Source organism: Equus caballus, chromosome 6 (assembly GCF_041296265.1).
Source record: "Equus caballus isolate H_3958 breed thoroughbred chromosome 6, TB-T2T, whole genome shotgun sequence".
Taxonomy (NCBI): Eukaryota; Metazoa; Chordata; class Mammalia; order Perissodactyla; family Equidae; genus Equus; species Equus caballus.
In genome coordinates, this window is record NC_091689.1 from 50,074,147 (window position 1) to 50,091,503 (window position 17,357).

Sequence of the window (17,357 nt, forward strand, 5' to 3'; positions counted from 1 at the left end):
TTTCACATTATTTACATTTATTATTATTAAATCTTCAGTACCTGAAAGGTATAAACACGGATCAAAAGGAAGGAAATAGAAACTGAAACCAAAGTATTACAGATGCAAGTAAAGAGACTGACTTTTGTTCTGATCTCCCATGTCTCTGAAGGGAGCATCAGGGACAGTAATTCTGGTATGGAACTGATTTGAGAATATTTCTTTCCTGGGAGAAGTTCCTCTGGAAAGGAGATAATTATTGGAGTCTTAAGTGGACATGAGGAGGTATGTTTGTAAGAAGCTAAGATTCTAATAAAAAGAATGATCCCAGAGGGAATCAGTTCATAGACATAGCAGATGGGGACTTTATTGAGAGATTGTGGAGGCAAAAGTATGAACTGAAGCAAAAAGAGTCAGCTGTGTATTTCATAGCACAGCATAGGGAATGATTGCTAATTCCTCACGGACTACTTGACTGTTGGGGCAAAGAATGTTACCTACATTTATCTCCTCTACGTCAGTAAGTTTCCCACTTCTCCAAATATTAAGGAAGACATGGAAATAGGGAGATGATATTGGATGCTGAGAAGGAAGAACACTAGAAAGTTATCTCTAAGTCAAGAAGCTGGATTACACAACTGTATGGGTTTCTGAGGCTTCTTGTGGTACAGAAATAGGACTTAGTGACTGGAAAATATATGCATGAATCCATGCTCAGAAGTGCTGGTGATCTCAGACAGGATACATGAAAAGCCTTCTTGTACGAGTCAGAGAGATTGTCTTTCCTGACTTTTTTCCATTTCCCAATGTCTCTAATATCTCTTGCATTGACCTCGAGTGGCTCAATCTTTTTGTTGAATTGTTGAATACACATAGATCAAATGGAAGAAAATAGGCATTGAAACCAAACTAGAAGAGGTTCACGTAAAGACATCGACTTTTGTTCTGATCTTCAATTTCTCTGTAGGAAGCTTGAAGTTGTAGCCGTGGCTGGAGAGTCAATCACCTCCATGTATTGGTTCAGAGAACCTAATGGAGCCTCTCAGGCTCCACTGTTGCTGCCATTCTCTCACATGCACACCGCCTCAGCTCTCTGCAGTCTTTCGAGAAAGCCTTTCCATGGAGGATGGTCACACAGTCCCTGTTTCTCAGGCTGGTGAAATCTATTATAATCTCAAACCTTAAAAAAAAAAAAAGAAGTTAATTTAACACAGTTTATTTCTAAAACGAAATATTAAGTACCTAGAAAGTACATAGGGAGTATTTCTAGCTTAATAAAATTATCGAATAGATACCTAGAATGAGTTTACTGGAAATATGGGGTCACCAAGCTCTTTCTTTTCAGTCCCTGAATTTCCACATTCATTCTTAGAAGCAGCAGGTCATCCAAAACAACAAAAACTATTTCTAACTAAAATTAAGATACACGTTATAATCCAAATTTATCATATGATTTTACTGGATCTGAAAAAACTATCTACCTTCTCTGTGACTCAGTTTACTTAACTGTAAACCAAAAAATGATTACATTGAATATCTCATATCTCCTAGAAGAACAAATCCTATATGGTATATAGAGACGAAAGGTATTTGTTCAAACGTGGCTTTAATTTTTTAATATTATTTTTTCGCTGAGGAAGATTCACCCTGAGCTAACCTCCACAGCCAGTCTTCCTCTTTTTTGTATGTGAGCTGCCACCACAGCATGGCCACTGACAGATGGCTAGTGTAGGTCCACACCAAGGAATCAAACCCAGGCCACCAAAGCAGAGCACACCACACTTTACCACTAGGCCACTGGGGCTGGCCCTATTTTGTTGTTGTTGTTGATGTATAGTCAACATACAACATTGTATTAGTTTCAGGTGTACAACATAGTGATTTAACATTTGTATACATTACAAAATTATCACCCTGATAAGACTAGTAACCATCTGTCATCATACAAAGTTATTATAATATTGTTGACTCTCTTCCTTATGCTGTATATTACATCCCTATGACTTATTTATTTTATGACTGGAAGTTTGTACCTCTTAATCCTCATCACCTGTTTCACCTTACCACCTCCTCTCTTCCCTCTGGAAACCACCATTTTGCTCTCTGTGTCTATGAGTCTGTTCTGTTTAGTTTTGTTTGCTCAATTGTTTTGTTTTTTTAGATTCCATATATAAGTGGAATCATACGGTATTCTTTCTCTGTCTGGCTTATTTCATTTAGTGTAATACCCTCTAGGTCCATCCATGTTGTTGCAAACAGCAGGATTTCATTCTTTTTTGTGGCTGAGTAATATTCCTTTGTGTATATATACCACATCTTCTTTATCCATCCATCTACCAGTAGACACTTAGGTTGCTTCCATATCTTGGCTATTGTAAATAATGCTTCAATGAACAAGGGGCGCATATATCTCTTCAAATCAGTGTTTTCATTTTCTTCAAATAAATACCCAGAAGTGGTATTGCTGAATCATATGGTAGTTTTATTTTTAATTTTTTGAGTAACCTCCATACTGTTTCTATAGTGGTTGTACCAATTTACATTTCTACAAATAGTGTACAAGGGTTCCCTTTCCTCCACCTCGTCACCAACACTTGTTATTTGTTGTCTTTTTGATAATAGCCATTCTGACAGCTGTGAGGTAATATCTTGTGATTTTGATTTGCATTTCCCTGATGATTTGTTATGTTGACCACCTTTTCATGTACATTGGCCATCTGTATGTCTTTTTTGGAAAAATGTCTATTCAGTTCCTTTGCCCATTTTTTAATCAGATTGTTTATTTGATACTGAGTTGTATGATTTCTTCATATATTTTGGATATTAACCTCTTATCAAATATATCATTTACAAATATATTCTCACATGGCTTTAAGTTGCAATATATTTTGGTATAGATATTACTTTTACCTATTTCAAAAGATACCACGCACACTCCTGTCTAAATGCTCACATAAGTAAAACTAATTTTTTATATTACTACTTATATTGTCAGTAGATCTATTCTCAGAGACGGTATTTTTAAAGATGTGCTCCCTATTTCACTGTACAGAAAGCCAAGAAATCTGGGGTCTTATACTATCTCTGGGTATTGAGAAGTTGTGTGACCTTGGGGCAAGTTACCATTACAACTTGGGCTTCAGTTTACTGATCCATAAAAGACCTCTCTCTGTCTCTGTCTCTCTCTAAATCCCAGACACTTAATTATGCTTTAAGGGACTTCAGGCCCTAAAAAGCAGCCAGACAGAGAACTGTCCCCATTATTTTGCTAACATTTTGTCTCTTTCTCCCTCACCGGTAACAAGCCATTCCAGAGCCAGCACCATGTTTTACACATCTCTGGATATCCTCCTATAAACTTAGTGTCCAGTACAAAGCAGATGTTTGATTAAGGCTTGTTGAACCAAATTTTTTGACTCTGTCACTCAAGCGAAACCTCTCTATTAAATGCCTTTCCCACCAAATGTTCTGAAGGCTTACAGTTCAGGGGAGTAATGGGCTCCATCCATCCACAGCCAGGCCTCACCACTGCCATTGCGGGATAGCCCTGTCCAATAAGAGTAGAAAAACTCAGAGTAGCTCTGAGGCATGGCAAACTCCTGTGAAAGGCACACAAGAAAACCTTTAGCTTTAGCAGTGTTTCAAATGTGTACACAGAGATGTGTAGGGACAGCCAGCACTTTTAATACGAGAACAACAGCTGAGTCCTGCCTCACATGGATGACAGTACACAAGAGAAAAAGCATCTGTGCTGAGGACAGTTAATTTGTCCAGGTTAAAGAATTATCTTGTCTTAACAATCGTGGAATATATACTGATATTCTGAAACCAAGAATCACATCAAGCAAGATTTATAAATGATCTATTATTTTCAATTCACAGCATTAAGCACTAAGATTCCTACAAAAAACATAGGAGGCAGATTTACAAAGAAATGAAGAATGATTCTGGGAAATGGAAGAATATGGAAGGAAGAGCGTAGGAAAGAAAAAGTAAGCTTTATAAACACACGTGAAAGGAATTGACCAGGAAAGAGAAAAGAATAATGAATATATTTTAATGCAAAAAGAGATAAAAGAAGAATTTACAAGAATGATTTATGTCTCAGACTAGGAAGGGGAGAAAGAGAAATATTTCGTATATATGTATATATATATTTTTTGTATATTTATATACATAGTCGTATATGATAACTCCTTTTCTAATATCTATATTGAATTTTTTGTTATTTGCTTTCTTTTATCTAGTCTCATTCAACATAGAAATTTATGTAAATTACCTAAAATTATTACAATTATCCATTTTTATGTCTTTCCTTGCCACAATACTATGAGTTCCTTAAGGACATATGCTTTGTTTTATTTATTTTTATATCCTCAACTCCTCAGATAATTAATGGCACCTATTGGTTCAATGAAAGACCATTAGAAATATAAATGAAACTGTCAGTAAGCAATAGTCATCAAGTAGGCATATCAAAAGAACAGTTGAAAATATTGTTTCAAATTGAATGGTGCCCTCTTCAAATTAAAAGTCCTGAAGATAAATCATATGAAAGTGATTTAAGTGTATACAAATATACGAAATGTAGAAGAAAAATGTGTAACTTTCACAATAATATTTTCTAACATTGTATATATATAGTTCAGTTATATACCTGAGTCCTCACTATGTGCTGGAGATGGAGGAAACAAAGAAAATAAGAAAAATTAGGAAGGTTTATGCTAGGATACAATATCTTAGTCAAATAAATTACCACCCTTTCTGCCTAAACTGAGTCATCAAGAAAGGATGAAAAATATTTTATTAGATGAGAGAGATAGCAGAGTTTCATTCATCACAGATTTCAGGAAGTGGGTAGGAATTAAGATGCAGCTAGAGGGTTGTTAAGAGTTTGCATAGTTAGCTAGGCATTTATTTCAATTAAGTAATCCTTTGTCAATAACCTACTTTGTGCCAAGATCTCTGCTAAAACAATGATAAATAAATAATAGTCACAATGCTTGAGGAATTAAATATAAATGCAACAATAAATGTAAGAGAAAGGGGAATAATCACACCATTTTAATAGTGTACTTTTATTCTATGTGCTTACTTAATATATGCCAATTTATAGTTTTATTTTCATATTTGCCTAGACCAGTCTGTGTTAAGCTATAAACTTCTGGAAGGTGAGATATTTATTTGCAGATTATGGCAATGATTTAATTAAGTATTTTTCAATTAAAAGCTTTCCCACTTTTATAATGGAAGAGCAGGAAGTGCTATTTTCATCTTCCTGACGTTGTGTCAATATTGTTGTCTTCCTACCCAAATCAAAAGGGATAAGAAATTAAGGCATTCTTCGTTTGATTCCTGACTCATGGGGAGTTTGAAGAGCTTTTGTTCATCTTTCTAAACGGTGGGTATTTTTGGAGAACAGAACTCCTTTTACCTATCTCAGGGGATCATTCAAAGCAAGAAGAATAAAACTTAGGCCTTCATTATAATAAATGGGAGAGTCTGTGCACGTTGACTCCTTAGAAATTTCTTATATAACTCTTTTAATCCCTTTTTTTGAGAATACTTCAAACACTGACCAAGCCTCAGGATCTTACCAGTACTTGTCGTGTGTTTATCGTCAGCATGGTCGAGTTCTCAGAAATGCAGAAATATTCACAGCCCTTCCAACTCTTGCTCTCTTTATAGAATTGATAGCATTTGTCGCCATGCCACTTCCATTTTTGTGGGCAAGGGCTGCACCTGTGTTCTTGGAAAGAAACCAATTTTAATGTTATTTTCTACCCAGGTCTGCTGGCTTTCCTCTCTTGAAATTACGTAGTATTTGACTACCCAAGAAAGAATTGATTCTCTTTCTCTTAGATATTTAATTGCCCAGCAGTGATAACTACAAATGTTTACCAAACACCCACTACATGCCAGGAATTGTAATTGGTACTGAGTATACTGTGGGAATTAAAACGGACACTGCCTGCTTTCATGGAGTATGGAATCTAGTAATGAATGATCAGAAAGTCCTTTCTTGCCCTATGTAATTCAGTATACTGAGAGGATATTCAATTTCATAAAGAACTTTTCATATTCAGAAACTCAATATGGATTGTATTTAAGAAACAACTGAAGTTTCTACAATTTTCTTCCTCAAAATCCTCTTATATAATAGTAAAAGGAGTCTTGAAAATGCAATATATACCAATGGGATATGGACTCCTTTCTCATACTAAACATAAATAAATAAAATTTTAGAAAAAATTGCATAAACACTAAGCCAAGCATGAGAATCAGAATGGTAAATTTCCATGTGTCAGAAATTAAGATGGATATCAAAGTCAGAGAAATAAGTGCACAGGTCAAGGGTAGGCAGACTCTGTGGATAGTGGTTGTAAATGTAGGAACTAGGCCCTGAGACCCATGGTTTTAATGTCTATGTATGAAGTTTGCCAGACAACTACATGGTTCCCAGGTACCCTGATGGGAAAGTCAGCCCCATATTGACAGATACCCTGAGGGCAGAGGGGAGCCAAGTGATCAGGACTCACCTCCAGTTTTGTTATAGAGCTCTCGACAAAGTTTTTCAGCCACACGCTGGAGAGTTTCTGCAAGCCGCCTGTTCTGGGCTTGGAGAGATTGCAGCTGTTGGGAGAGATTCCCCAATCTTTCTTCCTTTTCAGAAATGCTGTCTTTCTGAGTATTGGAGAGCTGGTAGAACTGAAAAACTAACCCGCGTTACCAAGTCAGACTGGACAGCTTATTTCTTCATTTCTATTTCTATTTTCTACACATGGGAAGACAAAATGGTACTTGTTTAAGATCTCAAGTTCTGAGATCTCATATTGCCTATATTCAAGTTTGGACTGTAGTAACATAATAAATTGTATTGCTTTAGGCAAATTAATTTCTCTAAGTCTATTTCTTCATCTGAAAAGTGTGGAGTCATAATAACAGTTTCTAACTTCAGGAATAAATTTCTTAATCATACTTACTGCTCAATAAATATTTTTATGTATACTCTCAAACCATTACTCAATTGAAAACCAAAAATCCATCTATCTATTGATCATTATATTAAGTATTGACAATGTACCATATATCATTATCTCCTTCAATCATTAAAATAGTCATAGTATCATTTCTACATTTTTATAGATTTGCACTTGGGCTCAGTGAGAACAAGTAACTTCTCTAATATCACTTAGCTAGAAAATTTCAGTGCTTAACTTTAAACTCCAAGTTTCTAAGTCTAAATAGAGAAATTCTTCACGAATCATGAGAGTTGCTTTATACACCTAAAAACAATGGTGGTTGCAAAACAACAGTTTTATCAAAATGAAGTAAAAATTTTGGAGCCAGGTGAAAACACTAGGAAACTATTTTCTTAATTCTAAAATTTAAGATCACAAACAAGTTCTAAAATTTCCTTAAAAAAAGCAATTTTGGACATTAAAACATTCTCATCTATGTGACCTTTTATCTTGATCCACTTTCTTCAACTGTTCAGGAAACACTGCTGCAGGGTCTCAATCTGATGAAGCAAATTTGCTCACTTCCTTTTTTAAGTTTTTTACTTTGTCCTAACTAGTTTGAAATTTAAAGACTTTTATACATGCATTTGTCCTTGTTTGATTTTCACAAGTTTTTGCAAAATGATTCTATACTTGCTGGACTTTTTGAAAAAATGTTACAATGATTAAGAACTTGATCTGTTCTTGTATGAGGGGGCGGGATATAAATGAAATCTCTTCCCTCTGCATGGCCCACTGAGCCACACATACAAAAGCAAAAACCACTGCTGCTCTACTCTTTTGTAGAATGGAAAAGGGGTGAAGTATGCATTTATTAAAAATTGCTGATTTTAAACATTAACATATAAACAAACAGACAAAAACCTTCCAATCTCAAATAGAATGTAAAAGTCTAGCTGGCAAGTGATTGTTGTATTTTAATGCTTCTATTAGTCATCACTTAAACAGGTGCATTACAATAAGGTACATTGAATTATCAACAGCTCCAGAATTAAGGGAAAAAGAAAAATCCATAACAAGTATTTCTCGTCCTAGACAAACCTTGGAGCCAGGCTCCTCCCCCGAGTCAGAGCAGAGACTTACACAGGAGCCCCAGCGCTGCCAGGCCAATCAGCAGCAGCAAGCACAAAGTCAGCAGGGTCAGGGCCATTGGGCGCCAAGCTGAAGAGGAAGGCTGGTGCTCTGCAGGGAACAAAAGAAAAGGCAGAGTTTCACTTTTTCTTCCTCTTGGATCTATGCCAGCAGCAAGCAAATGAAAGGAGTTTGTTCTGGGAAGAACAAATTCTGCAGAACAACAGTAATAAGGGGCTACATAACAGTCCCTCTGTCCTCAGAAATATTGTCATAAGGCTCAATGTCAAGCCTCACTTACCACAGCTAGATTCTTTCACAAGCCCCACCCATTTCTATCCTCCCCACCCACCCAGTCCTACTTTGCAGTGAATCCAGTTATGCATTACCATTATCTTTATGTGTTTGTTTGCATAATCTTCTTTTTGCCAAAATTCGACTTATAAAAGACTCTCATGAAAATGCTTTAACAAGGAACAATTTTTCACAACATCAGAGAACCGATGAAATTAATTTGTTGTTACTTTTGCAAAACACCCATCTCCCAAGTATCACGTATGCTTCTTCTAAAGAGAAATTGCATGTCAGCAGTGTTCATTTTGCTGTTTCTTTTTAGGATTTCTTTGATGAAAGTCTCTCTTTTGTAAGGATTTTGTCTTTCATTCATTTGATTTATCTCTCTTCAAAAATAGATTATAAAGAAACATGATCATCAATTTCTCACGGATGGATGTAAGCTATTTCAATTTTGTACCAGTTAAGTAACAAAAAAAAAAAAGCTGTAGCCAGCATCCTTCCCTTGCCACATCCCCACAGCAGAGGCATTCCTGAGTCAAGAATGAACCCATCAACTAGTGAGCTTCTTTATTGATCTGAATGACCTGAGATGTCTAACAAGGAAGACCCCCCAATCAGGTACAGGTAGCATCTAGCATTGTGATTAAAATGAAACAAAGGGAGAGTAAAACCCTCAAATTCTGATCTCTTCATGACTTGTGAGTTTCACTTCTTTGGGAATTCAAATCAGGTTCTAAAACAAAAAGATTAAAGACGTAAATTCATTTCCTCTTTAGCAAAGTCCCCTACGCAATATATTGTAAGTACAGAGATTCATGCTAAACGTTATTTCCAAGTGGGGAGTGATAAGTGGTAAAAATAGTATAGAAATAGAAAATATGATCACTATCCTTTGGAACTCACATCTTGTAGGCAAAATAAGTAAAAATCAGGGAGCAGACATTGATGGATTTTAAAATGTGAACCTTATTTTCTCTTGATAATCATCTCCTTCATAAAAACTTTCAATGGCTTGCATTATTTTTAGAATAAAATTCACATCACTTTTGACAAAGACCCTGGTTCCTCTTTTTAAAAAATTTCCAGTAGCTTTATTGCACTTAGAATAAAATTCTACAAGAATCGTTTTCATCTGGACCCTCCCTAGCTCTTTCACCCATTTCTGAACTATTCTTCTCTCACTCAAATGCTCTTACTCACAGTGGCCTTCTGTTTATCCTTGATCCAAACAAGTTTATGCCTGTCTTAGTATCTTTGTATTAGTTCTGCCCTCACCTCCTAATTAATTAATCCTCAGATTGGCTATTGGTAGGCTACTTCCTGTTACTCAGCTTTCAATTTAAATAACACGTCTTTGAGAGAGGTCTATGAGTCCATCTCTAGCACATCAGCCATTATGTAGGCTTTGTTAAAAATAATATTATTAAGTAATATTTTCATAGCTTTTGTTTGCTCATTTTTGTCTATCTCCTCCCCCTTGAATGTACATGCCATTAAAACAGTCATCTTGTCTCTCTTGTTCAACAATGTATTTCCAGTACTGAAAATACTGCTTGCCACATAAGGGTTGAATACATATTTGAATGAGTAAATGAATGAAGAACAAAATTAGAAAAATTAATGTTATCTAAACAATGTAAATTTTACAGAACAACAGAAGATTATCTAAAGTTAAACTTTACAGATTGTTTGTTAAAAATCTCTTGACTTTTCAACAATATTTCTGTCAGCAGAGGGCAGCCGAAGATAAACTCATCTCCCAGCCATACTGGTTTCTACACACTGACTTGTGTGAGAGTCTGTATCATGAACAAATATGAGAGAAATTTGCTTTGTCCTCTATTTTCTTCAATTAGCTGACCTATATAGTGTGGTCTAAATTTTCCTGAAAATTGATAGCTTCTCATGGTATTCACCTTGAGTATCACAAATCAAGTATAAAAGAACAAGATCAGAAGGCATAAGATAGCTTCAGCTAAATATCCTCTCCAAAACCCAAGTCTTTTAAAATTTCTATATAGCTCAAGAAAATTAACCATGTGGATGTTTGTAGATTCCAGAGGTACAGTGCATATATGGACCTATCACCGTGATGGCTTTATTTTTCTCCATATTTCTCCATATCGCCATCAAATATATTATGTATGTTACTTATTTTTTTGGTTTATATCTGGTCTTACCCCAGTAGAAAGTAAGCTCCTTCTTGGAAAAGATTATTGCCTGTTTAGTCACTACTATAGCTCAATACCTACAGCATCAGTTGAAATAAACTCAGTTAGTGTTGATTGAATGAATGAATGTGTCTGTTGTATATACATATCTCTGTTATATGCCTGTCTATGTCTGCTCAAACCTATTTTAGTACTACACATCTCAAAAGCATAAAAAATGTAAAAAGTGCTGTCCCTTTTTATGATTAATATTTTCCTTGTCAAAATTAGAAATAATTTTAAAAAGGTAAAGAAAAAGAAGAACTATGGAAATCAACCAAATTATTTATCCTTTAAGAAACCTACTTTGTGTAAAATTAGGGGCAAAGGAGGCGTTATTTTTCTGCCCAAAGATCAAAAAGAGTGAACTTACATCCTTACTGTGAAACGAGAGCATGGACTTTAGAGATTAGAACACTATTTAATAATAATGATATCCATGTAAAAAATAAATATATGATCCTTCCTAAGGTTGCCTCTAGGACAGAAAAGGAAAGAAATGTAGTATGTTTTCTGCTAAGGAAACGAAATTTCAAAAATTTTCTTCTAAGGAATCATCTTTCCCTGATCATTTGAGAATTTTTCTACTGACTCTTCTCTCTCTCTATCTCCCTCTCCCTCTCTCTCTCCCTGTCTCCTCCCTTAATAATCACAGTCCCTCTCTGTTTTATCTAAAGACCCAGAGAAACATAACCCTAGGGCATTTCTAAAGCAGGTATGGTCATTTCCTAGGCAACTAGGCTTCCATGATGGAAAGACTCTGGAGTTGAAAGTTTCACCTTTTTTTTTTTTCTTTGATGCTATTTTTCCCTCTTGGTATTCTTTTTTCTTTTCTTAACTATGAGTTTAATGTTTCTGAGTTTTATTCCAAGCGCCCTTGATCATAATGAGGTCTCTCTCTAGGGACCACCCCCACCCTAAAATAAGAAAAATAAGCTGCCTGGGAGGTGCCTCAGTTTGGCTTGGCTTTACTGTGGTTTTCGTTTTTGGAAGAGAACCCCTAGGCTGTCTCCTGGGGTATGTTTACAAAGAGGTGTGGACAGGCCAAGGAATGATATAAACATCTCTAAGAATAATAAGATATGTAGAAAATAATACCCCTTTCCTGTATCCTCTTACTATAGCTATACTATGAAAGGCTACAGTGCTAAGGTTTTGAATACAAATCTCCTTGTAGTTATAAGAAACTTTGTGGATGAAGAGTTGTCGTACTTGACCAGTTACTCTTCATCAGACACCACAGAGGGAAAATTTTGTTCACCTCCATTTCTAGGGCCAACAAAAGATGAAACAGACATTACCAAATGTAGTTTATTAGTAATCCTCTGAAATGGAAAGGATCTTAAAAGCTAGAAAAGACACAGAATTTAAATAATCTGCACAAAACTACATTGCAAACTAGTGGCAGGGCTAGGATTAAATTGTCATGCTAATGCCACATGTCGTACACTTTCCTGTGAGTCAGGTCTCACAGAAAAATGGGGCTAAACTGGTGGAAGGGTACGTATCTCAGAAAATACTTATCCTTTAGATCACTTCTTAATCATGAGACATTGCTAACTCATATCTGATTTTGTGATATACTCTAAAATTGTAAATATTGTATTTTCAGCAGCTTCTCTTTGTTTCCTTAATTCTCACATATGGCACATAGCAAACCTTCTCATGGGAGGGTGTTCAAGTTTCCACGGGTTGAGAGTATTTTTCAGCATTCCTGAAAATGCAGGTTTCCTTTCCTTTATGAGTCTATGTCAAATATTTGCCATTTTCATTCTTTCTAAAAGTAAATGTGTGTTACCATTCTTATTATTTCAAAATAAACATACATCCAAGAACCCATAAGCTGTTTCCAGAATATCACTGAGTTTTTGATTCACAGCAATTAGAAGCTCAATTATATTTTTTCTTTTGAGTAAAATTTAGGTGAGTCAATTTTACATCCCAATCAAGGAGTTTCATTTCTGAAATATAGTTAAAAAATAACATTACTGTGAAATATAATTCCTTGAGTTATTGAGATAAATGCCAAATATGAATTATCTCATCTATCCTTACAAACACCATATGAGGTAGATACTATTATAATCCCCATTTCTCAGGTGGGCAACTGAGTCCCTGTGGGGTTAGTTATGTTACCTAAGGACACACAGCTACTGGTAATAATACTCACCGAGTGTATTATATATGCTATAGTATTTCATTTGAATCTCCCAAAACTTACTCAAGAGGACATTGTTTTTAACCTTTTTTTTTGTGGATAAGAAAGCTGAAGTACCAAGAAGTTACTTAATTTGCTTAGGGTTCCACAGCTAGCAAGTGATGGAACCAGAAGTGCTGTCTAAGCACTCTCATTCCAGAGCTGAACATTTTAATCATTTTCCTATCCTCCTAACAAATCTCACATTAATATTTGCTCTTATATGGCAGTTCGATGTGGAATGATAGAGAAGCTTTAGTCTTTTACCACTTGCAACTTTTTGCTTCCATATTGTGAAATATCCGAGTAGCATCCACCTTAAATCACACATTCTACCACCAAGGCATAATAGTATAAATTTAATTTCTTCCTTAAGGTAAAACATCTTCTTAGTGTGCTATGTAAGGCCCTGCATAGTAAGATCCCATCTTACTTTTTAGCCTCATCTGCCCAGATACCCCCATACACCTCCTCCCTTTGAGGACTTACCGTTCCTCAGCCCAATTGTCTACCTTGCCCTCATGTTAGACTTTGTTGATGATACACAAAATTACCTTATCCTGATCTAAATTCCAATCCAAAATTAACACCCCATCTTCTCCCTCTGAACTCTCGTCTTTCTAATTTTACCTATCAATACACTACGTCTCTTACCTGTGCCCCAAACTAGCTTTTGCTTCTCTGCTTTTATCTTTGTACATGAGGTCCTCACTATGGAAAGGTCACCCAGTGCTCCATCATACTCCACCTGAAAACTTTGACTCAGCCTTACAGACCAGGAGCAAATGCCACTTCTTTTAAAAATATGCACATGAGTAACTTGTTTGTTCCATTTGCTTCTACGGCCTCCTACATATATTCAATAGCACTGCACAACATTTTCTTATAATTGCTGGTTCAGATTATTCCTTCCACTTCTCTAAGCATCTCAAAAGCAGGGTCTCCCCAGTGCCTACCGTAATGCTTAATATTTAGTAGGTGTGCTTTAAAGATTTGTTGAATCAATTAAATGTGATTTATGCTATGACTCAGCAATGAAGGGGTTATGCTATAGCTGAGGAAATGAAACTAAAAGTCTGGGGAAAATTCAAGCATATTGTCATTAATATAAGCAAAGAAAAGTGGAACTTGAATTTATCATTAAAGAGTTTTTTTTTCTTAAACTCAAATAAGTTTTCATATTCTTTTGATAGGACTACATTCAGTTTCCAGCAGGAGTTTTGGCCCATTAGTTATTTCATTCTCTCTCCTTCAGTATATTATTACTGTGAAGTGCTTTACCTGCACTTCTTTTCAAGCTACAACTGAGCTAAAACCTCCCACATCTTAAAAATTAATTTTCAAGTACTCATTCAACCCCATAATACCTCAGATATAAGACTTTATCTCTTCTCCTTACTGCCAGGCTCCTCAAAAAAAAGAAAGAAAGGGAGAGAAAAAAGACAATGACTTAAATTGTTTGTTTTCCTGCCTCTCAGTTCCTGTCAAACTTCTGCTATTAAAAATCACCAATAATCCATTTTCCTTCTCATTGCTAAAACAATAAAATGTTTTTGGCCTTCTTCTTACTTGAACTCTCTGAAGATTTATTGTTTATTATTTTAAAGATTCACTATTCATTACCATTGACTTTTCCATTTCTCTTGAAGTTACTGTCTCTTGGCTTTCTATAGATGGTTCTATCTCCTTTTCCAACTTCTACCCCTCTCTACCATTCATTCTTAGTAGCTCTTATTGGAATATCTTGTTCATCTGCCCCTCACTTGTATTCTTTGAGATTCCCTTCTTGGCACTCTTCTCCTCTGTTCTTCTGTTTTTCCGTTTTACATTCTCTTCCTCAGTGATCTCATTCATTCTCAGAAAGTTTAATTCCTACCTAAATGCCAGTAATTGTCACGTATATATGTAGCTCAGAATCCTTAACCCTGATTCACATCGTGTGTATACAAGTGTCTGTGGGCAACTGCAACTGTGTGTTTCTTCTCTTACAGGCATGTTAAACTCAAACTGAATCCTTCGTCTTTCCTATTCCTCCTGTAGTGTCTATCTCAGTTAATGGCAGTACCATGCACTCAACATTAGACGGAACCTAGTCAAACCATGCTCTCCCTTTCCTTGTCATCCCATATGTAACCAGTCACCAATTCTTTAAACTCTACCTATGCAACATCTTTCACGTCTCATTCCTGTACCACTTTACTTCAGGTTCTTCTAACCTCATTCTTAGACTCATGCAAAATCTGGTATTAGCTCATTCAGTTTCATAATCCTTCAATTCATCCTCCTCATTGCAGCCTAGATGGTCTTCTAAAAACACAAAATTGATTATGCCACTCCCTATTTAAATCCCTCAGTACCTCATTTTACCTACTGAGTAGAATCGAAATACTTCAGTTAGACACAGAAGGCCCTTTCCTAACTTTCCAGACCTACCTCTTAGTCCAACTCTAGACATCAGCCATAACATATCGCTTGTAGTTCTCTGAAAACACAAAGTTACGTAAGACCTTCATGGCATTCCTCTCATGTGTCTGTCTGCCTGTAGTGCCCACTGCCCCTGAAGCTTCCCCACTTTTGCTTCCATATCATGTGGGACATCTTAAAGTTAACTCATTTCAATAGTCACTCCCTCTCTCAAAACTTTCTTGATCTCCTCTACTCTTACCAGATAGAAGTGGCCAAGCTCTCCATTGTACCACGTGCTTGCTTCCCTCATGGCACCTTATCTCACTTATTGCTTAGTCAAGAATTATATCAGACTTAAGTTTCCTCATAAACAGGGATCATGTCATGTTTGGCATTATATCCTCAGTACTTTGCAACATGCCTGGCATAACAAGACCATGAGCACAAGTTTGTAGAAAGAAAGTGTGAGAGCATTGTCTTTCATGTTTACTTTCTATTTATCTAATTGTTTGGCATTTTTTTTTAACATGAACATTACTTTCGTATTGAAAAAGTGAAAAATCTAGAAAATAAAATAATGTGTACAATTTATTTTTATTAATTCTAAAGAAAACATTAAAATTTTCCAGTCATAATTGTGGCACAACATTATGTTGAATCTGAATCCTCTGTGTTGCCAAAAAATTCCCAGAGTGAATTTTGCTCAGTGTTTTTGTTTCTTTGTTTTGTTTTTGTTTTGTTTGATGAGGAAGATTCACCCTGAGCTAACATCTGTTGCCAACCTTCCTCTATTTTGTATGTGGATTGCCGCCACAACACGGGCGCTGATGAATAGTGTAGGTGTACGCCTGGGAATTGAACCCTGGCTGCTGAAGCAGAGCATACTGACCTTAACCACTAGGCCATGGGGCCAGCCCTTTTGCTGTTATTTATAACAGCAAAATTACTTCATATCTATTTTTCTAAGTAATAACTAGACTTCTATAGCCACATTCCTCTAAACATTTGCATTGTTACAAGATAGAAATAAAATATCTTACATGTACAGTAAGATAACTATTTCCACTTGTTTGCCTCCAAGATACTTTTTTGTAACCTCTACTCCTACTGTTTCAATTTCCACTTTTTACAAAAAGGCTGCCAGATGTTTCAGTTAGTGTTTCATCCTGCTCCACCTCCCTCTCCACCCTCCCTCCTCAGCAGAACTTATTTGTACATGCTGTTCCTGATTATGCTGATCACTAATCCTTGTGAGAGTTCCTGGCTCCAGTCAAAGGTGAAAAATGAAGTTATACACAAGCCGCTTAAAACCACAGCCCTAAGAGCTGACTCTTCACAAGATTTGTTGGGGGAAAACATATTGTATCCTATTACACATATCTGGTGGCTACGGAAACTTTGCTTTGTTGTCACTTTGCCTCACATCAAGGAGGCTGGAAATCCCCGATATCCCCTCACGGTTTACTAGATAGTTCAGTAAAAAAAAAAAAAAAAAAAAAAAAAGCCACATCAGTAAGTCTCAGGTCGGGGGATGATTTAATGGGTAGAAAGTGAATGGGAAGGCTTAGCAGGGAAAGGAAGAAAACCTAAAAGTTTAATACAGGCACTGAATGAGCATCTCTCTGATGCAGACTGATGCAGAAATGTTAAGCAGAACACAGAATTATCGAAGAATGTGAAAAGACACTCACATTTTTGATGTGTCTGCAGTGTGTGTACCAAGGACTTTACATGGCTTATCAACCTTAGTACTCACAGCCACCTTATAAGAGAGGTTTTGTTACTTCTAATTAACACTGATTCAAGTCAATGTGAATCAATATATACAAAGTGCTTAAAACAATGCCCGGTATATAATAATCACTATATACATGTTGACTATCATTAATATTTTACAAATAAAGAAACTGAGGCCCCAGAATACTCAAGTAACTTGCTGAATGTTACGCTGTTAGTAAGTAGCATAGCTGGTATTAGCACCTAGTGTTGTCTGTATTCAAGTGTGAGGTGTTTTCACTAGAACGCAAGTCACATTGCTGCCTTAGATCGGCTCAGATGCCCAGGAAATAAAGTCCTTCTCTATGTATGTGAATTATCTCTTCCAAGGACTGGAAAAATAAGTATTTAATTACTGGTGTCCGGCTCTGTGGCTGAGTGGTTAAGTTTGCGTGGTCA

At 36.0% G+C, this 17,357-nt stretch overlaps 1 protein-coding gene across 1 annotated transcript in view; it reads right to left on the reverse strand.

Moving 5' to 3' along the window:
• Positions 1 to 17,357, reverse strand: part of CLEC1A (C-type lectin domain family 1 member A) — a 23,180-nt gene continuing 5,823 nt past the window's right edge. Inside the window, exons 3-7 of the mRNA XM_014740670.3 lie at positions 8,085 to 8,183; positions 6,519 to 6,695; positions 5,577 to 5,728; positions 3,460 to 3,578; positions 1 to 1,159 (exon numbers count right to left, since the gene is read on the reverse strand). Coding sequence (XP_014596156.3) covers positions 1,009 to 1,159; positions 3,460 to 3,578; positions 5,577 to 5,728; positions 6,519 to 6,695; positions 8,085 to 8,183 — 698 coding nt within the window. The 3' untranslated portion in view covers positions 1 to 1,008. The remainder of the gene's footprint in view (positions 1,160 to 3,459; positions 3,579 to 5,576; positions 5,729 to 6,518; positions 6,696 to 8,084; positions 8,184 to 17,357) is intronic.